Source organism: Lissotriton vulgaris, chromosome 11 (assembly GCF_964263255.1).
Source record: "Lissotriton vulgaris chromosome 11, aLisVul1.2, whole genome shotgun sequence".
NCBI lineage: Eukaryota > Metazoa > Chordata > Amphibia > Caudata > Salamandridae > Lissotriton > Lissotriton vulgaris.
The window spans coordinates 864,737,560-864,758,982 of NC_141699.1; the positions used below are offsets into that span (position 1 = coordinate 864,737,560).

Below are 21,423 nucleotides of genomic sequence, written 5' to 3' on the forward strand. Positions count from 1 at the left end.
AGGTTTGGGACGTGTAAAAGGAATGTTACCGCCTGTGAGAAGTTAAATACAAATAGACAGCAAACGTATCAAAATTTACTCGGTGTAAACAAAAAGCCTTACTTCATAGTTACTCGTAGCGCGGAAAGACGCTATCTGCCGGTCATCTGCTCGCTGTCTCGTGTGCTCGTGTGGGAAGACGGTAAATATGTTGTCGGAAAGCGATGATGGACTCGTGCTGAGAGTGACTCATGCATGGGGAGCGGGTCGTGAGGGGTAAATACCGCGGCCATCTTAGAGTGGGAGGTTAGTAGGAGACTATGGTGTACTACGGGGGTTAGTAGTGATAAAGACAGTTCAAAGAGGTACAGGAGTACGGTAAAACAGTTAAAGCATATCATGGGCACTTTAAAGATAACAACTAAATTCAGTGCGGTCGTTAAGCCCGTGGGGCTTCAATGTTTGTAGTAAATAGATCCATTCAAGTTCTCTCTTTAACAACAGTTTGTTATTATCAATGCCTTCTTTCTTGGATACAATTTCCAAGACTAAGATTTCAATTGGGCGATGGTGTGGCGTGCATCAACAAAGTGCATGGCAATATTAGACTTTTCCATTTTCAACCTTATGTTGGACTTATGTTCGTTGAGACGAGTTTTTATTTTCCGTTCTGTTTTGCCAACGTATAATTTACCACATGGACATTTCAGTGCGTAAATTAAGTTTGTGGAGTCACAAGTGGCATCAACTTGAAGTTTGATGTTATGTCCTTTCATAGGATGCTGTATATTATTACCCTTGATGACATTATTGCAATGATTGCAGTTCAGGCACGGTTGGGTGCCACGATGATGTTTAGGTGTGTCAGTGGGTCTAGCAAGTATTTCTTTGATATTCCTACTCCTGGTATGAGCGAATATGGGTGGTTTATCAAAGATTCCCTGGAAGTCAGGTTCATTCTGTAATATGGGCCAGTGTTTCCATATAATCTTTTTGTACGCTGCACTCGCTGTAGAAAACTTGGATACTAGCACCATGCGTTGATCTGTGATTTTTTGAGTCTTAACTAGACTATCTGACCTGGAGATGTTAGCCACACGAGATTGTGCTTGTTGGAGGACGTTTTCAGGATAACCTCGTTCCCGAAACCTGTTTTTCATTTCCATAATGCGTGTGTCAACTATGGTGTCATCAGATACAATACGCTTCACGCGTAACATTTGGGAGAAAGGAAGGTGTCTCTTCAAGGAGCCTTGGTGAAAGCTGGCAAAGTGGAGAGAGTTATTGCGATCGGTACTCTTCCTGTGCAGATCTGTGGTCAATCCTTCTGGGGTATTAGCGTATGATGATCAATGGTTTTTGCAACTCTCCGGAATGGCGATGGGAAACTGTGCTGCCCCGTCATACGCTAATGTATACATGGAAAACTTTGAAAGACACCATTTATACACTAACTCAAGCTTCCAAAATCATGCCAAACTGTACGTGCGGTACATTGATGACTTATTTTTTCTGTGGTCTGACACCAAGGAATCTCTACACAACCTCTTGACGGAAGTCAACAGTAAAGACTCTCGCATTAATCTAACTTGGCAAATTAGTGAAACCGACATAGCCTTCTTGGACGTCCACATAAAAAATACCCCAGAAGGATTGACCACAGATCTGCACAGGAAGAGTACCGATCGCAATAACTCTCTCCACTTTGCCAGCTTTCACCAAGGCTCCTTGAAGAGACACCTTCCTTTCTCCCAATTGTTACGCGTGAAGCGTATTGTATCTGATGACACCATAGTTGACACACGCATTATGGAAATGAAAAACAGGTTTCGGGAACGAGGTTATCCTGAAAACGTCCTCCAACAAGCACAATCTCGTGTGGCTAACATCTCCAGGTCAGATAGTCTAGTTAAGACTCAAAAAATCACAGATCAACGCATGGTGCTAGTATCCAAGTTTTCTACAGCGAGTGCAGCGTACAAAAAGATTATATGGAAACACTGGCCCATATTACAGAATGAACCTGACTTCCAGGGAATCTTTGATAAACCACCCATATTCGCTCATACCAGGAGTAGGAATATCAAAGAAATACTTGCTAGACCCACTGACACACCTAAACATCATCGTGGCACCCAACCGTGCCTGAACTGCAATCATTGCAATAATGTCATCAAGGGTAATAATATACAGCATCCTATGAAAGGACATAACATCAAACTTCAAGTTGATGCCACTTGTGACTCCACAAACTTAATTTACGCACTGAAATGTCCATGTGGTAAATTATACGTTGGCAAAACAGAACGGAAAATAAAAACTCGTCTCAACGAACATAAGTCCAACATAAGGTTGAAAATGGAAAAGTCTAATATTGCCATGCACTTTGTTGATGCACGCCACACCATCGCCCAATTGAAATTCTTAGTCTTGGAAATTGTATCCAAGAAAGAAGGCATTGATAATAACAAACTGTTGTTAAAGAGAGAACTTGAATGGATCTATTTACTACAAACATTGAAGCCCCACGGGCTTAACGACCGCACTGAATTTAGTTGTTATCTTTAAAGTGCCCATGATATGCTTTAACCCCTTCCATGCTGCTGACGGAACGGTTCCGTCATGCACTACGGGTGAGCTGTGCGGATGACGGAACCGTTCCGTCATGACTCCGCCCGCGCAAGGCGGAGTCAGCATGGGCGGGGAAAACCGCCCGCACGGAAGGGGTTAACTGTTTTACTGTACTCCTGTACCTCTTTGAACTGTCTTTATCACTACTAACCCCCGTAGTACACCATAGTCTCCTACTAACCTCCCACTCTAAGATGGCCGCGGTATTTTCCCTTCACGACCCGCTCCCCATGCATGAGTCACTCTCAGCACGAGTCCATCATCGCTTTCCGACAACATATTTACCGTCTTCCCACACGAGCACACGAGACAGCGAGCAGATGACCGGCAGATAGCGTCTTTCCGCGCTACGAGTAACTATGAAGTAAGGCTTTTTGTTTACACCGAGTAAATTTTGTTACGTTTGCTGTCTATTTGTATTTAACTTCTCACAGGCGGTAACATTCCTTTTACACGTCCCAAACCTTCACAATAGCATCCAGCACTAGACAAGTTGTGATCTCCCAGTCCCCTCACTACTAGCACCAGTAACTTCCCCACATGTTTTTTGTGACTACCTGCCCCCTGACACCCGTTTCCGTTTTCTTCCTCCTCAGTTCTCCGTGACCAAGGGCACTTATGCCCGAAATGCATTGGAGTTGAAAGTTCATATGTTAACATTTACGAACATACGCTGTCTTCTGATATGGCATTAATATCAATTTAAAAATGAGAAAATCAAACTGAAGAAAATAAACAACATCTTTAAATGAACATTGAAACACATAGTGTGATCTACTTTGGTGTGCCTCCATAGGGGATGTACTTGCAGTCCTCTGCATACACTACTTTATTGATATATTTGGGACACCCCACCCGTCCCCAGGGTTCCCATGATAACTTGATCTTCCAGTGGGAATGCTGTGTACGTTTAAATGTGTGTGTTGAGGGTGTGATATAGCTGCAGGTACCCGTGGAATTGCGAGGTATGGAGAGTATAACCTCCCTGCAGGTCCTAATGTGGTCGCTCACCCAGTAGTGATATGGCGAGGCTGTCCCACCGTCTGAAACTCGTAAGAGCTGCCACGTCTCTAAGCCATCTTCCCTGCCAGAGAGGTTTCTGCTGGCTTCGTTTTTTGTTCCAGTGTGTGTGTCTTAGCGCCGTGCGCCATGCTGTGAGGACCGCCCTAGAGATCAAGGGTATTGCTATGGGGATTGGGCTTCCGTATAGGAATGCCTGGATCGGAGCGAATTCTAGGGTCCTGAGCTTTGTTTTGTAGGCCGGATTAGACCAACCCCCATAAAACCAGTCATGGAGAAACAAAAGCCGAGTGGCTATGTAGTAGAGGTGAAGATCAGTCATGCCCATACCACCATCGAAGGGAGGGATGCACCAACGGGCAAGGGCAATACGCGATCTTGCCCCCCCCAACTTCCCCCCCAGAAGTCTTGTGGCCACCCCATCTAAGTAAGGGCTTCAGTAAATGGGAGTAAGGGTTCTGTAGGGGCAACTCCCGGTTGAAGTGCCTCTGTCAATTAATTTCTCTTGACTGCCAGTTAGGGCAGCGTAAGGTCAATTACCTATGCTGCCGTTCACACCACCATTGCGAAAGAGGCACCCTTCTCCGTAGCCACAATAGGAGAACAGACTATGCCAGTGTCTCGGGAGGTGAACAGATCACTGCTATCAACTAAAACCTCATACCAGTTTATTTTTACAGAGTTTTATATAGCACAAACTTGACCCGAATCGTGTATCAGACCGCTTTACATAGCACCAGTTGCGTTACATGAGGACACATTCAGTTGTTCCCTGTCCCTACTTACTGGTATACATAAGGGTTTGCAGACCCCTCCCATTTGTAACCCCAATACAGGCATATCATACGAATAAGGCACTGACTTTATCATGGGGCGTCTGCCCCATCAGTGCTGGAGCCAGCGTCAGATGATGCTCATCCGGCTCTGTGTCAGAGTAGGGATGACGCCACCATGAGGCATTTGCCCTGGAGCAGGCACCGGGGGAAGGACCAGGTGGCTCGACCAATGCCACTCTGAATCTATCTACAGATCCAAGGGTCCAACAGGCACCATGGGCGAACCTGTTGGCAGAAAACCAGTTGGCTCCCCAAGGTGCTCTAGCAGGGACAGGCTGCCCAAATACGAGGTGAATGGCCTCAAAACATTTGCATAGCTGGGAGGAGGAAGCTCCAGCTCTTGAAAACTCTGAGAGTCACGGACACAGCCCAGGTGCAGGCTTCACCACAAAGCTAGGCCCTTCCTGTAGACGCTTCCTCATTTCATCGGATGACTCCCACATGCGTACAAAGTCGAAGATCTCTTTGACTTCATGCTCTTCTTAAGCCTGTGCGACTTTCACCTGATTTTCCCTGGCAACCTCGACTGCGAGAGTTTGGAGTGGGGCTGTGATCGATCTAGGGACCTTCCTCTTAACCAAGCGTGTGAGCGTCGCAGAGTCACACATCAAGCAGCAAGGAACTTGAGGGACCACTCTCTCCTTGCCTTGGGGTGCATGGCACGGCAATCAACACATGTCTTGGCATCAATGTCACATTCCAAGCACCAGAGGCTCATCAAATGTGGATCCGTCACCATCTGTTGGTGACAGGCACCACATGGCTTGAAACCAGCCTTCCTAGCGGACATCCTAGACGCACCAGGAGGCAAAGTGCCCAAAAACTCTTGACAAAAAGTAAAAAAAGGTCTGTCAAAAAAGAGTGGGCATGGATCTTCTCGGATCTGCACTGACTGGCGTAGAAAGAAAATAATTGACATCAGCACACTGCGGTGGTGCCTGTAAAGATACTGTGTACGTCACTTCTGGAACGGACGTCATGTGGAGCTGAACAACGCCACTAATTGGTGCTCAAGGGTACTGCTCCCGAAAAATGTATGGATCCAATCTGACACCTGAGGATAAGTGAGGAATCTGCAGCTAGAAGTCTCTATCAAATACCTTGTCTAACTAGGTCACAGAAAAAACTCACCCACTTTCCTGGAAGTGGCATAATACTGCCAATGGAGTATCACAAGTACAGTGACAGATATCGCAGTATATGTTCCTAATTTACCACCCCTCTCAACGATATTTATCCAACTGCCGGTGAAAGCCAATATATAGCAATACCACAATGGGAGCAAGCCAGACTCACCACAGTGGGGAACATGTTCAAGAACGAGGTTCTCACCCTTCAATGTCCTCTTGACAAACTGCAGCATATCATCTGCAGTATTCTTGTCCCACAAGGTGATCATTGTCATTATGTCCAATACCTGGTATGCCACAAACTCTGATCCACCCACAAGGATATATGCAGACTCTTTTTAGAATGGTAAAAGGTTGCAAACTTGTCACATGGCTCCAATGGTCCTTACTGTCATTAGTCACCACCCAATTACATAAACTGAAACCCCTTTGGTAGACAGATCTGAATTGCCTCCCGAATGATAAGGACTGTGAAATGATCATAGAATGCCTCAAGAAACTCTCTCATAATGTCAGACTCCAACAGATACAATTTTACCAATTACACAGATCGTATATGTCCCCTCACACGATTGATAAGCTGTAACCCACCGACGGGCCCAGCTGTCCCCACTGTCACAAAGATCCAGCCCACTTTTACCATATGTGGCATTACCTTGGTTTGGGCTAGGATGCAGGAAATGATTACACATGTCACTGGCCACTGGAAGGAACAATACCACACCAGAGACGGTTGATTTAAATGGCACCTCACCCACAGCATGTCTTTCCATCTAGTGTTACTATTTGCAAAAAGGGCCATCAAAATGGCATTGAAATCTCAGTGAGGCAAAGAAACAAAAAAAATGGGAGGAGGCAGCCTAGGCCTCCGCGACGAGCAAATGTACTGGTGTGCACCAGGAGGAAACTGAGGACGGACCTATGAAAATTCCCTATTGCTTGAGAAAGTGATGAATTATGTATGGCACAAATCGATTCTATCAATGGTGATATTCAGCCCGCTTGAATGATTGGGGCTTCGGTCCTCAATGGGCTCACTACACTCTAATGGCGGTTTGGTAGAGGACCAGAAAGGAGGTGAGGAATCTGGAAGTATATTAATATTTATTTATTTATTTATTTATTTAACGATTTGTAGAGCGCCTGGTGACCCGGAGGCATCCCAGCGCTATGAGGACTTGTGGTGACCAAGGGAGGAAGAGGAACTATTTAGGGAAAAGGAGAGTTTTCAGTTTTTTGCCGAAGCGAAGGTGGCAGGGTTCCAGCCGCAGGCAGCGGGGGAGCGCGTTCATTCCTGAGGACGCTTTTACTGCAAAGCGTCGACCGCCAGTGCGCACCTTCCTGAATCTAGGGACAATGGCCAAACGCTCATTATCCGAGCGCAAGAGTCTGGGAGCCTTGTATGGGGTGACCATGTCTCTCAAGATAGAAGGGCCTAGGCCGTTGAGAAGTTTCTGGGCAGTACACAAAGCCTTAAATTCTATCCTCTGTCGCACTGGAAGCCAGTGTAGGGCCTTGAGCGCTGGTCTGGCAGAGGCTCTGGAGGGGAGACTCATAAGGAGCCGGGCAGCCGCATTTTGGGTGCGCTGAAGTTTTGCCAGGGTCGATTCGGGGGCTCCTAGATAGACAGCGTTGCTATAGTCTAGACGGGCAAGGATCAGACCTTGAACCAGGAGTTTCCTTGATAGGGGATGGAGTAGCGGAAGGATCTTACGGATGGAGCGCATGAGTCCGAAGCAGGTTCCTGCTGTTTTGGCTGCCTGGGTCTTCATGGACAGATCAGGTTCAAGCCAGACTCCCAAAGTCTTGATTTCCTTCTTCGGGGTAGGCACCTCGCCGAAAACATCGGGCCAGACCGATGGAGGGATGGTAGTCCATTTCTTGCCCATGAGCACGACTTCGGTTTTAGATCCGTTGAGCTTAAGTGATGATTCGCACATCCAGTGGTGGATTTCCTGGAGGCAGTTCAACAGATTGTCTGGGTGGTTGTCAAGATGTGAGAGTGAGACGACCAATTGCGTGTCGTCCGCGTAGCTTACTATCTTGATTCCGAATGGGGCAACTACATCCTCCAGAGGGGCCATATACGCGTTAAACAAAGTGGGACTTAGCGAAGACCCTTGGGGGACTCCGCTAGAGAGAGGGAGTGGGGCAGAGCGGGAGTTGCCGTCCCATACCTGGAACGAGCGGTTTGATAGAAAAGATTCTATCCAGGCGAGCGCGGTGCCCCCGAGTCCTGCCCCGGCCAGCCGGTGGAGTAAGACACAGTGGTTCACCGTGTCAAAGGCTGCACTAAGGTCCAGGAGGATCACTGCCACTGACCCCCCTGAATCCAAAATGCACCTTGCCTCCTCGATGACAGCGAGGAGGGCGGTGTCCGTGCCGTGGCCGGGACGAAACCCAGTTTGGGACCGACGCAGAAGGTTGTTGGATTCGAGGAACTGGGACAGTTGAACATTGACCAGTTTCTCAGCCATTTTGCTAATGTCTGGGAGAAGCGAGATCGGCCTGTAGTTTGCCATAACCCTCAATAAGTCACTTATTAAGATCCTTGTCACATGCATGCTGCAGCAATTGTCTCCCACTTCAAAGATGAGACTTTTAAAAATTGTATAAAAGAAAAAGGCAAACTCCTTGCATCTGAATAGGTGCGCTAACCATACCTTTTCATAAGACACCAGAGAATTGTTTTTGTTAATTTGTGATTCATTGTGATCTGTATACATTGGCTAAACAGCCTACTAAAGATATTTAGAGAACCATAGCCGTACAGTTCTCCTAACAGCTGGATAATCCATGAGGACAGGTAATAAAATATGCCTTAAGTATCATATACAGATTGCGTATCTGTAATGAGACTCAAAGACTATACACAGTATATCTTAAGAAAATGGTACTGGAAATGTGTGCACATAACATTTCTCTAAGTGTACTAAAAATGATTTAAAAAGATAGAAAAAAATGTACAAATCTAATTGCAAATGTGAAAAATTTGAAAAAGGAGACTGAAGTAATCTAACTGCTCTTAAAAACAAAACACTAAATATATGGTTAAACTTCAGTATAAAAACTAAGTGCGATTACAAAGAAAACAGGTGTAAAAATTAGCTCCCCTAAAACTCTAGATACTGGTAAGGATGAGGTGGATACTTAAACCAAGGAACGTTACCCAGTTTATACATAATATTTTAATATAGTGCAGTTGGACCAAAGCTCAGGTCTAAACTGCTTGAAAAAGATGTCCGTAAACATCTTTAACAGGCGTGAATACTTTCCTATTGTAGAAATATGGATTTTTATAACAACTGATTCTCTGTCCACTATGCTTATGGCCTCATGAAGTTTGTAGTCCTAATTTTTATTAAATTCCAAGCGCATACACACCCAGTGAAAATTAACATTTACCTCTCGTATGGAGCTTTTCTCATTCCACTGTCCCGGACATAATCCACCAGTTGTTTCTGCGTTCGTCCACTGCAAATAAGCAAAATAAAACATCCATTTGTTACTATAAGCAAAGATCAGATCCTTCCAGACTGAAGCAGAAGTTTGGGTAAAAAGATTCAGGATTTGGAGAAGTTTATCAAAGTTCTCAATGCTGGCAGGGTACTATCTGCTCAGCTCCATGCTTCATTTAAAAAAATTAAATAAATCAGCTCACTGTATTCTGGGTTGTTTGCTTCAATTTAAACAGTGAGGCGGGAGTGGTATCATTGTGTCTAGCTGACATTTATGCATCTGTAAACCCTAAATAGAGATGGGGAGGGTCACAGAATAATGCGGTCGGTCGAAGCGCAGTGGGCTAACGGACTGACCGACGTCGGAGCCTGTCAGGTTGCTGGTCCGAGCGTAATCCCTACAATGGTGGCTGTGCCTGTGGCGGCTCCACCGTAGGGATTATGATGACCCTCTTCCCTTGCACAGTGGTCTGACCGCCATGTGAAGACAGACGAAATGAGACTTTGGGGGCCCCTAGGTCTCCTTGGACCTCCGCTATGAGCCATGGGGACACATGTAGTGCTACCCTAAACAGCCATGCAATGTGTGACAGGTACCACATGGAGCCTTGCACACGGTGCATGGATGTTTGAGAACTGCACTTTTCCACTGCAGCCCTTTTCTAGAGCTGCAGCACTAGCTGCAATGGAAAAAAGCAGTTTTTCGCCAGCCTGCCAAAACGATGGGGCTCGGACGCTTGTCCGACCGCATCATGAACCCTTTGACGGGGAACAGTGTGGATGAGAGAAATTTGAAACATATGTGTTTTCTAACCCAATATTATATACTTTTTAAAAATTAATAATTCTTCAAAGACTGAGAAAGAGCATATTAAATCTAACAGTAGCTTGAAACTCTCTTAGCTGTAGCAGACACTCACTTTAGAAGCAGACATGATATTTAATATGAATTTTTGCTACATGGCTATTGATGGTAGCCGCAGTGCAATCAAACCTAATTCAGGCGTGACAGCAGAGGAGGTGGGGTTCTTAGCTCAATAGTTTATTTAAAAAAAAGTTGTTAGAAACTAAGTGAACGTTTGTTCTTTTGTGTTACTATGCTATAGAGGTGTCGTGAGGTAGGTCTTATTCTTCCAAGGTTTCATTTTACAATAATAATTCAGAGGCATTGGCCTTTCGGAATGGTAATTTATCATAGTTGTTATTTGATTATTGTGCACTGGTCCCCAATGTCAGTAGGAACAATAGTTACTTACCAGTAAACTGTGGTTCTTCAGTTTTGGTGTCTTTCATAGATTTACATGCTCGAATAATTACCTGTCGCCGAAGTGGGAGTCCCACGGTACATAAAATAGTAGTAAGAAACATATATACATAAAGTACATACATATATACATATATAGATATATACAAAAGTATATAAATAGATATCAAAATATTTCTAAAAGAAATAAAACCTTAAAGTACCATAGAACAACATTAGCCAATAGAAAGCATTGAGGGAGAGTTCCCTTTAGTGACATATCCATGTCATTATAATATTACACATTCCAGCCAATCAGGCTGTAACATCCTCTAGAACCTTCTCCTCAGAAGCTCAAGCCCTCAGATTTTCGTAGCACAAGAGTGACCAAAGAGTGCAGGAGGAGAAGAGAGACTTTGAGGGGAGGAAGGGTGAGTCCCATGTGAATCTATGAAAGACACCAATACTGGAGAACCACAGTTTACAGGTAAGTAACTATTGTTCTTCTCCAGTATTAGGGGTGTCTTTCATAGATTCACATGCTTGAATAAGAATAGAAAGCAGTACGCCATAATACCAGAGTCATAAAAGGCAAAAATAAAGAGCAAGCATATCAATACACATTTGCAACATGTACAAGAATGCACAATAAAACCTTTTATGACGGGAGGCGGGAAGCAACAGAGGCTCACCTTTATTTGAAGAGATTTCGCAGCACCACTTGACCCACAGCAGTATCCGCAGCGTTAGACATCTCCAGACAATAGTGCCTCATGAACGTGTGCCTGATGGACCACGTCGCCGCCCTGCAGATCTGATGTAGAGGCACTCCAGCAAATAGAGCAGTAGAGGATGCTACTGCTCTCGTCGAGTGTGCTCGCACCGGAGCAGAAAGAGGCTTGCCAGCCCGTTGATGGCAGAAGGATATGGCAGAAGAAATCCAACAAGCAATGATCTGTTTAGTGACTGGATGTCCCTTGCGCATCCGTCCATAAGCCACAAAGAGCTGGTCTGACTTTCGAAAGGCAGCAATGCTTTGGATGTAGAATTTGAGGCATCGTTTCAAGTCCAGGGAATGAAGAGTACGCTCAGCAGGAGACTGAGGGTTAGGGAAAAAGGTTTTGAGTATGACAGGTTCCTTAAGGTGGAAGTCGAAGGGACCTTGGGTATAAACTTAGGATTTGTACGTAGTACAACAGCATCCTTGGAAAACTGAAGAAATGGAGGCTGGATTGTAAAAGCTTGCATTTCGCTCACTCGCCTGGAGGATGCGAGTGCGAGGAGGAGGGAAACCTTCCAAGTCAGGAATTTCAAATCTGCTGAGTGGATTGGTTCAAATGGAGGCTTAAGAAGCTGGGCCAAGACAAGATTTAGACGCCAAGAAGGTGGAGGACGCCTGATAGGTGGAAACATCCGGAACAGACCTTTAAAGAATTGGCGAATGATCCGTGAGGAATACAGAGACGTGGAACCATCATGCCGAAAGCGTGAAAGTGCAGCCTGGAAAACCTTGAGAGTGGAATGTTAAAGTCCCGATTTTGCCAAAAGGAGGAAGAATGGCAAGATTTGCTCAGGAGGAGCGATCATAGGATCAATGTTTTCCGAGTGGCACCAAACACAAAACCGCTTCCATGTTGGTAATTTATAGGTTTTGGTGGTGGAGAAAGCCCGTACGCGAGCAAGGACCACTCTGCAGTCCGGATCAATATTTAGATGGGCAAACTCGTGGGGCTCAGGTTCCAAGCGTGAAGCTGGAGAGATGCCGGGTCTGGATGGCATACCTGCCCGTGGTTCATGGTGAGAAGGTGAGGCAGGGGACAAACAGGGATCGGATCGCACTGGAAAAAAAGAAGAAGATCCGTGAACCATGGTCGGCGAGGCCACCTGGGCGCAATCAACAGGATGTGACATGGTTGAAGTCTCATTCTGTGCAGGAGGCGAGGTATAAGAGGGATCGGCGGAAAAGCGTACACAAATTTTTTCGAACAGTTGATCGAAAAAGCATTCCCACTTGACCTTTTGTGGGGATGCCAACTTGCGTAACGTAGGCATTTGCGGTTGAGTAAAGTTGCAAATAGAACCAGCTCCGGCTGACCCCGCAGGTGAAATACATACTCCAGAGATGGCTGATGGAGTTGCCACTCGTGATTGTCTGTGGGTGATCTGCTGAGAGAGTCTGCAAGGGCGTTGGAGATGCCGGGTACGTGAACTGCAGTTAACTGGACTCGATGTTGTACTTCCCATTCCCAGATCGGTTGTGCCTGTCTGGAGAGCAGAAGAGATCTCGTACCCCCTTGTTTGTTAAGGTAGTGCATACTGGTGGTGTTGTCCATACGCACCAACAGTGACTCTCCTATCAGCAGACGGAAAGATTTCAGGGCGAGAAAGATAGCCAAGAGTTCCAGCTGATTGATGTGCCAATTGCGCTGGTCTGCCGTTCATTTGCCGTTGACTGACAACCCTTCGAGGTGCGCACTCCAACCCTCTAAGGAAGCGTCCGTCGTAAGGGTTAGCGTAGGGGCTGTTTCCTGAAACAGACGCCCTGTTGCAATGTTTGGAAGGTGAGTCCACCATTCCAATGCGCTCTGGATGTGAGAGGTCAGGAGGACTTTGTCGTTGAATGGCCCTGAGACTTGCCGCCATTGTTTGTCCAATTCTTCTTGTAGGACTCGCATGTGTAACCTGCAATTGGGGATCAGCGGTATGCAGGACGAGGTCATGCCCAGAAAGGATTTGAACATTCGGACAGAAACAGACTTTCTTGAGCGTAGAAGAGCCACCAGTTTGGCAATGCGATCTTGGCGCTCCTGCGAAACAAACACCCTTGCTAGATGTGCGTCTATTAATGCTCCTAGAAAGACTCTTTGTTGTGCTGGACGGACATGCGATTTCTCGTGGTTGATGGAAAGACCCAAGTCTTGGAAGACTGACAGGCAAGTCTGAGTGTGTTGTTCTGCTGCGAGAAAGGTTGGGGCCTTTATCAAGCAGACTAAATAAGGGTAGATTTGTATGCCCTGGAGGCGTAGATAAGCTGCAACCGGAGCCATGATCTTTGTGAAGACCCTCGGCGCGGAACGAAGGCCGAAAGGCAGAACCTTGAATTGGAAGTGTTTCAATCCTACTTTGAAACGGAGGTACTTCCTGTGTCTTTGATGGATTGGCACATGAAAGTATGCGTCTTGGAGGTCGATTGTGGAGAGGAACTCCTCGGGATTCAGGAACTGTAAGATTTCCAGCAAGGTCAGCATTCGAAATGTTTGGGACTTGATTAACTTGTTGAGGGCTCGGAGGTCTAAGATCGTGCGCCACTCTCCCGATTTCTTCCTGATAAGAAAAAAGCGGGAATAAAAGCCCGTCCCTTGTTGTAATCGAGGAACCACTTCGACTGCCCCTTTTTGGATTATAACTGCAACTTGTGCAAACAGTTCCTTCAAGTGTGCTGGAGGGGGACCAGAGGGAGGGCGGTTTGGAGGAAACTTGAGAAATTCGAGAGCGTGGCCTTTTGAGATGACATCTGAAGTTATTTTCGACCAATTGTAAACGTTTTGGGAGAATCGACCTCCAATCTTCAGAGCAGGATAAGACTTGGTCTTTAGAAAGTCATTGTTTTTTAGAGGTGGTACCTCCTCTGTAGGTGGATTTTCTCTTATAAGGCCTGGAATCAGACTGCCTATTCTGATATTGGTTGGAGTAGCGCTGCTTGCTTTCACCATAGAGCGGTACTGGGAGGAGCCTGGAAAAGAGTAGGTTGTGCCCCTGCCACGTGCTCCACGAAATGGCCGCTTCCGGTACTGGAGAGATCCCAGGGCGCGAGCAGTGTCCGTATCTTTCTTGATAGACTCTAAGGCGTCATCCACATGCTTGCCGAAGAGGGACTCTCCATCAAAAGTACCTTTGCTTGTACCTCAGGTCGAAAAGACGTAGCCTTAAGCCAGCCCTGCCGTCTTAAGACTGCAGCACCTGCCAGCTGTCTGAAACCCGCTGAGGAAATATCTATTGCGCAGTCAATAATTTCTGATATTTTCTCGCCCTCTTGCACAATCTTTTGTGCCTCTGACCTGGAAGATTCAGGAATTAGGTCGACCGAAGCTGCGATTTCCAACTACATCTGACAGTCGTTTTGCCCGAGGATGGCTAAGGAATTTGCCGCCCTGACTGTAGTTGCAGCCATTGTGGTGAATTTTTTGCCAATGGTATCCAGGCGGTGACCTTCCTGATCCGGCGGGGATGTTAAGGGAGGAGCCGGATTACGTGACCTCTTTTGGGCAGCTTGTGTAATGACCGAGTATGGCTTAGGTTGAGACACAAGGCAGGCAGGTGAATCTTCTGGCGCCTTATACTTTTTTGTCGAGGCATGGAAGCACGGCCGGATGGAGTTAGGTCGTTCCATGAGTTTGAGTGTAGGAAGGTGGATGCCTGACTATGGTTACCCCACATTTTTTGCCTAGTGTTTAGCTGGTTTTCGACTTAGTTGGCCTGGGATCCTTCTAATCAGGGCCCCAGGCTATCTGCTCTCACTGCAAAATGGACTCCATGTACTTTAGGTACATCTCCAATTGGATATTGGGTCACCTTATGAGCCCCTGTATAGTGTACCTTAGGTACCCAGGGCATAGGTGCATTCAAGGCCTACCAGGGGCTGCAGCATGTATTATGCCACCCCTTGCTGGCCACTCACATTGACACAACTGGCTGATCATCATCATAAAAATCTTTATTTCGGCAAAACAATATATAAATACAGTAATTCATGGGTGACAATTTCAAATTCCAAATCACTATAGCAAGATACAGTGTAGCAAGCAAATGTTATTACAAATATAAAACAATTCAGTGTGGCAAGCAAAAGTTAATATAGATATAAAACAATCCAACCAATCCGAAGTCTGGTAGCTACATATCACATTCATGTCGAAGTTGGGTTAATTAAGATCTTTCGCTTGCGCCACATTGCTACCAGAAATTGCAACACAGCAAAAACAATTAATCTGGTTGTGTCAGTTTTAAAAACTCTAAAAGCGTGCATACAGTGTTTAAAATCCAAATTCTTGCACAGGGGTACAAGCCAGTACTTCCTGGGCTTACAATAAGCTGGACATCAGAATAGAACGTGCAGGTCATTTCCCTGTCACAGTTACACCCAGGACATTTTTCAACAACTACTGAAGACCACCTTCATTAGTTTAGTATTAGTCAAAGCTTGCAGGGGTAAAGCACAGTATCTCCACTGTATATACAGTTTTCTTGCTAGAATAGGGTAAATTTCATCCAAAACCTTTGACAGTTAAAAATGAAGCCGTTAGCGTGCCGACTTCGGAATTGGACAAAGCAGCAGTATGTTTGTTTTCATTATAGATCTTCGTAAGGTTTTTTTCGAGTGATCATAGTAGAACCTCTCTCTGGGTCAGACCATAGGGCATGTAATCCTAACCTTAAACATTAATTCTTTATGAATCTGAGCCAGGGAATTTTCCCAGCCCCAGGAAGGATCAAAAATTCTGCAAGTTCCTGCCTATAGTTTCCAAGCTCCGGTGTCACCCAGAGCCTGCGCCAGAACCTTCAGTGTTAAAGCGCTAGCACCTCATCAATGGCCTAAGCCCCAGATCAAGCCTTTAAGGCAGAAGAGGAGTGCTAGATGGTAGGGCCAACAGCTGTCTTATAAATTTGTTTTCTGTCCTTATTATTTCAGTCCTGCATGAGTATCCCCACAGTTCCCCGCCATACACAATCGCACCCCTAGCTTGCGTCTTATATACCTCCCAAGGTAGGGCAACCGGTTTATTAGAGGAAGTATTAGATAGTTTCAAAATACCACCAGCAAGTTGGGACAATTTTAGTTGAGACTTGATTTTCTCGGGGCCCCACGTCAAGTTCTCTCTAAGGGTGACCCCCAGGTAATCAAAAGTCGAAACCCTTTCCAGGCTTGATGTGCCTAGACAAGGATTTCGACGGGTAATTACAGGGGGGTTGAAAATCATAAACTTCGTTTTGAGCAAGTTGTTCTCCAAACCCCTACCTCTACAAAGTCCCTCAAAACCGTCCAATATGCGCTGGATCCCCATTGGAGACTTGGAAAGCAAGAGGGTGTCATCCGCAAACATAATGGCGGGAACCCTACTGCCAGCCAACTTTGGGGCATCATTGTTCTGTAGTCCCTTCAAGTGCGAGATTACCCTGTTGACATAGAGGCAAAACAGGGTCGGTGCAAGCACGCAGCCCTGCCTTACTCCCCTGCCAACGGAAAATCTCGAGGACAATGCACCATTTTTCCCACATCTGACTTGGGCGAAATTCGCCTCATGGAGCCTCATCATTATTCTCAGAAGTGGGACTGGTATGCCCAATTCAAGGAGGACAATCCATAGTTTCGTCGTTGGGCCTAAATCAAAGGCCGAGCGAAGGTTGACGAACACCATATAGAGGCTGCCACCCTCTATATTAACTGTTTTCCAAAACAATAATGATAAACAAAAGATTTGGTCCATAGTGGAAGTGTTTTTGTAAACCCTGCTTGGAATGGACTGAGAATTGTGTGCTCCTCCCTCCAGTCCTGCAATCGGTCCAGGATTAGCCTGGACAAGATCTTCTGGGGGACATCTATGAGGCTGATGGGCCTGTAGTTGGCTGGGAGCAGAGGAGAGCCCTTATTAAAAATAGGGACTATCTCTGCGCCCAGCCAAGTACAGGGCACCGCCATACCTCGCAGGACCACGTTAAAAAGGATCAGAAAATATGGCCCCCATATCATCGGTTCCTGCCTAAAAAGGTCACCCGGGAGTTTATCTAGGCCTGGGGCTTTACCCGGGGCCAGTTTGGAAATTACGTTGCACACTTCGGTAAGCGTAAAATCAGCCTCCATAGGTACAGAGCCCAAAAGTGATTTGCCCAGGCTTCAGGTGCTATATTCGATTCAATGGCCGGTTTTGATTCTCCCGAACTATTATTAATTATTGACCAGAATTCCCGGGAATCTTTAAATCTTAACGCAGTGGATAAATTAGCCCACTTCTCATAGTCCCACTCCTCCTTTGCGCATTTTATCAGCCCTTTCTAATGTGCTCTCCTTGATTTAATTTCAGATTTATCAGTGTTCTCTTTTAGGGCCTGTACTAATTCAGACTTAGCCATCCTACAAGCTGCGTTATACCATGAGTGCTGCCTAGCCCTTTTACTCTTCTTTGTTCGCTGGGGATTGAGTACCTCCGCCAAGTTAGATACTAGTTCCAAATGGAGGGCCTGCATTTTAATAAAATGGTCAGGAAGTACTGGTTGCGTAATTAACGCATTAACCTCAGTTTATAGGGGGACAATCCTACTATAGAGTTTCCAAAGTTCTTCCGGATGGTCCACAAATTTGTTCCATCTGACTCTACGCCTGTCGTTGGTAAGAACAAGTCTGCCAGAGGGATCCCCAGGAACCGAGATACTATTCCTACTGATACTAAACGGGCCCAGCGCAAGAATTAAAGGATTATGGTCGCTCTCTGCTCGCATGACTACATGTAGATCCATAACTAATGGCCATAACCGTGTTTCTGCCAGGATATAGACCAGGCGTGAGGACTGCCCAGGTTTAACAAAAGTACACTTGGCTGGACTATAAGAGGGGGTACAACCATTACAGGCTCATAAAGAGTGGTTTAATGTTAGAGCCGTGATCTGTATGGCTAAAGGGGACTATGCTCTCGGGGATGGGGCCTGGGTCGGAGGTATAGACCAATAATCATCTTCTGCTAAGACACGTCCTTCAAACCCTCTAGGGGCTCAAAGTGACAATTCAAATCACCCCCTACCAACAGATGAATGTCACTCAGGAGAGTATGCAAGAAGTTGACAAGTTCTTCAATAGTCCTGGACTCACTGGCTATACTCCCGGGACAGGAGTAAACATTAATAAGGGCAATCTTCGAATCGTTAGGCCATGTAAGTACCACACATTGAACGTCATTGGAATGGGTCACTAGTAGTAGCCAACCCACACAGTGAGGCCTCCCGATGGTCGGCCTCTTCTCCCCCAGAGTGCTCCCCCCCCCCCCGGCACTGATCTTCGTGGGTCTAAGTCTCTTGAAAGAGACACACATCGTTATTATCTGCAAAAGAACCCCAGTCAGGGCAGGCCATTTTGTTTGGCAGACCAGCCACATTCCATGACAGTAACTTGATTATACCTGCCTTCCTCCCCAAGTCAGTACTCAAGGTCAGCTCACTCTGGGCACCTTGTGAAGAACCTGTGCCAGATAGCACAGGGCCCGGTGGGCTACCTTCAACTAGTTTATTTAGCAGGGGCTTAGATGGTATATTTGATACGAGTTCGGGATTGTTTGCAGTGGGTGTTTGATGGATAATATGGGGGGCGAGGGAGGCTATCTTCAGCGTACTTTCTCCTAAGCTTTTGTTGCTAGAAGTTTCTGAGCAATTCCTTCTTGTCCCATTGCGTCGTTCAACTCTCTCACTCCCTTTAAGTGGCCCGATAAAATCCTCATCCTTTTGCTCCAGTCAACCGACCGTGTCCAGACAACTGTATCTATTCTGGGTACAAATATCAAAGGGTGCAGGCACAACTCCATACCTGTCCCTAGTATACCCTACCCCTACACAGGACCCCACCGTCTTCCAGTTCAGATCAATAGCTGGCCTTGGACGGAAGGGGCCTGGGGGATAAAAGTACGACAATGGTATGGATTGTATTACCGACCCAGAATCAGACTGCACCCAACCGCAAATGTGAGATACCGTACGAGCATCCCTAAAATTTACCAGCACACAGTCTCCCTTGATGTTCTTTGCCCTGTGCCCGACCCAAGCTACCCTTCGAACTAGCAAACTTTTGCTGCTGGTATGGACCGGGAGCGGTCTATTTCTACTCAGCCAGGGACAGGTGGGATTCCCCTCTGGTGTTAAGGTATTCGGGTACACAACATAAGGGCTAGAATCTGGACGCGAATCAATTCTAATTGGTGTACTTGAAGTATTTTGTTGTTGGCACTGATGCTCCATGCTGATGTTCCCATGATTAGCCTCAGAGAGCAAGCTGGCCGGTGGAACAACAGGAACTGCCTGAGTTGGGCCAGACACATGTGCAGAGGGCAAGTCAGAGGGCAATACAAGATTTTGTGACATAGGCCACCCCTTTCCATTATAAGTTAGTGCTTGGGAAGAAATTGCATTATTGGACTTTACATGATCCATAGCCTTTATTGTGGCTTTTTCAATGTTTATCAATTGCTGCTCTATCCGTGAAAGTCTCAATTCAAGCAGTTGAAGTGTTGTGTGGAGAAGGAGGCCCAGTTTTGCCAAGAGCAAGTCCTCCGTTATCAAAGGTGTATTTGCTATATTTATCCCCTGTTGGATAGGTGCTATTGCCGGGGTGGTGAGGGTGGAGCTGTCTGGCTACCTGTAGCTTTTACAATCTTCGGGGCCTGGGCCAATACCACTACAGGAATATTCTCAGAGCATTTAGCAATTTTAGGCTTTCTGCCACAAGTAGCTGCGCCACCTCGCTTCCTTTTAGGTATGGCCCCTTCCGTTCTCCCTCGTAACTGGCGGATAGTAGGATCATCCAATCCACCTACTCTCTGATTAAGTTCAAGGGTCGTTGGCAAGTTATTCTCAGCTGCTGGCAGTGACTGTGTTTCCCTGTTTGGAGAAGGTCTACCCAGTCCCTGGATGGTATCACTGATTGCGCTAATGTCCGGCTCCTCCCGAGCAGAAAATGGGGAATGGTGTTCTGGTGTACGAACATTCGCAAGGCGGCCCAGCGAGGATCTTTTCGCAAGGGCAATATCTTGGGAAAGCCACAGCTTAAACAGGGTTATTTCATGATGAAGTAATTAGTTAGCCCTCAAGATAAAATTGTCCAGGGTCCCTACAACATGACCTCCCGTTGTAGTTTTTTTGCTCCTGCTTTCACGCCCCGCCATTACCCTTGTACAGATTTAAGAGTTATTGCAGGTACTTACACAATGCAGTATGTCCTTTCCCTGTGAAAAGCAGGGGTTAGAGGGCTGGCCCGGTCCGGTCTCCTTCGGGCTACAACGGGCCCGCCCTTGGCCCGGGCTTCGCCCGGCGCGCGCCCCGCGATGTGGGGAATAGGCTTGATTAAATGCAATGGGCGTGAAGAGGGCGGGAAGAGGACCCAGCTGTGTGTTGTTCTGGGGCTGCTGGTCCTCGCAGTCCCGGTCCGTAATGCACAAAGTCCCAGAGTAAGGCAACAGCAATCACTAAACTGCTGCCAGCGGCCCCCGCTCCGCGGGGGCTACAAGCAGTTATTAGGCGGCGTTGAGGAGGGCGGGAAGAGGACCCAGCTGTGTGTTGTTCTGGGGCTGCTGGTCCTCGCAGTCCTGGCCCGTAATGCACAAAGTCCAAGAGTAAGGCAACAGCAATCACTAAACTGCTGCGAGCGGCGCCCGCGGAGCGGGGGGCACAAGCAGTTATCAAGCGGCGTGAGGAGGGCGGGAAGAGGACCCAGCTGTGTGTTTTTCGGGGGCTGCTGGGCCTCGCAGTCCAAGTTCGTAATGCACAAAGTCCCAGAGTAAGGCAACAACAATCACTAAACTGCAGCTGGGGCAAGGTCATGTAATCACCACTTGCTTAGGTGTAGTATCCCTATACCTACCTTTACATATAGAGACGTATATACCTATAAGTCACTCCTATGGCAGGCCTTAACAATTCTGGAGGCAGAGTGCTTGGTTTTATTTGAGATGAGGCTCTAGCATGAGCTGAGCCTGTCTGCACCTTTCGGAACCATGTCCTTATAGCTGTTCTATGATATAGCCATACCATATACTCTTAAGTGCATTATCATCCTCGCGGTTGAATGCTAACTTTGGTTTGGCTTTATCAAAAATATGTTGTGTAAGGCGTCATACGCTTTGGAATACTACCCCCTCGCTAGTTCTGGCGACGGGGGTAGCATTCCACCCTTCTAGAGGGAGAAGACATGTTGTTCCTGTTAAACCGGGTTAAAGTTAACCATAGCCTTCGCATCACAAAATGGATGCTGCTGCCACAGACACAAGTTGGACCTCCTGCTGCTGGGAGTCCTTCCAGCGAGGGAGGCTTGGACAATAGGTTTCCTGTTTTGGGAGGTGCTAGCACCACCCCAGACAGGCCATAGTGTATTT

At 46.6% G+C, this 21,423-nt stretch overlaps 1 protein-coding gene across 2 annotated transcripts in view; it reads right to left on the reverse strand.

Moving 5' to 3' along the window:
- The window catches only part of FARP2 (FERM, ARH/RhoGEF and pleckstrin domain protein 2), a 1,631,776-nt gene that overhangs the window by 808,524 nt on the left and 801,829 nt on the right, over positions 1-21,423 (reverse strand). For both annotated transcript variants that reach the window (XR_015300958.1, XM_086944011.1), the window contains exon 11: positions 9,002-9,070. Coding sequence is in view for 1 of the 2 variants with exons in the window: in XM_086944011.1 (XP_086800137.1) it covers positions 9,002-9,070 (69 nt within the window). In the remaining variant the exon portion in view is untranslated. The remainder of the gene's footprint in view (positions 1-9,001; positions 9,071-21,423) is intronic.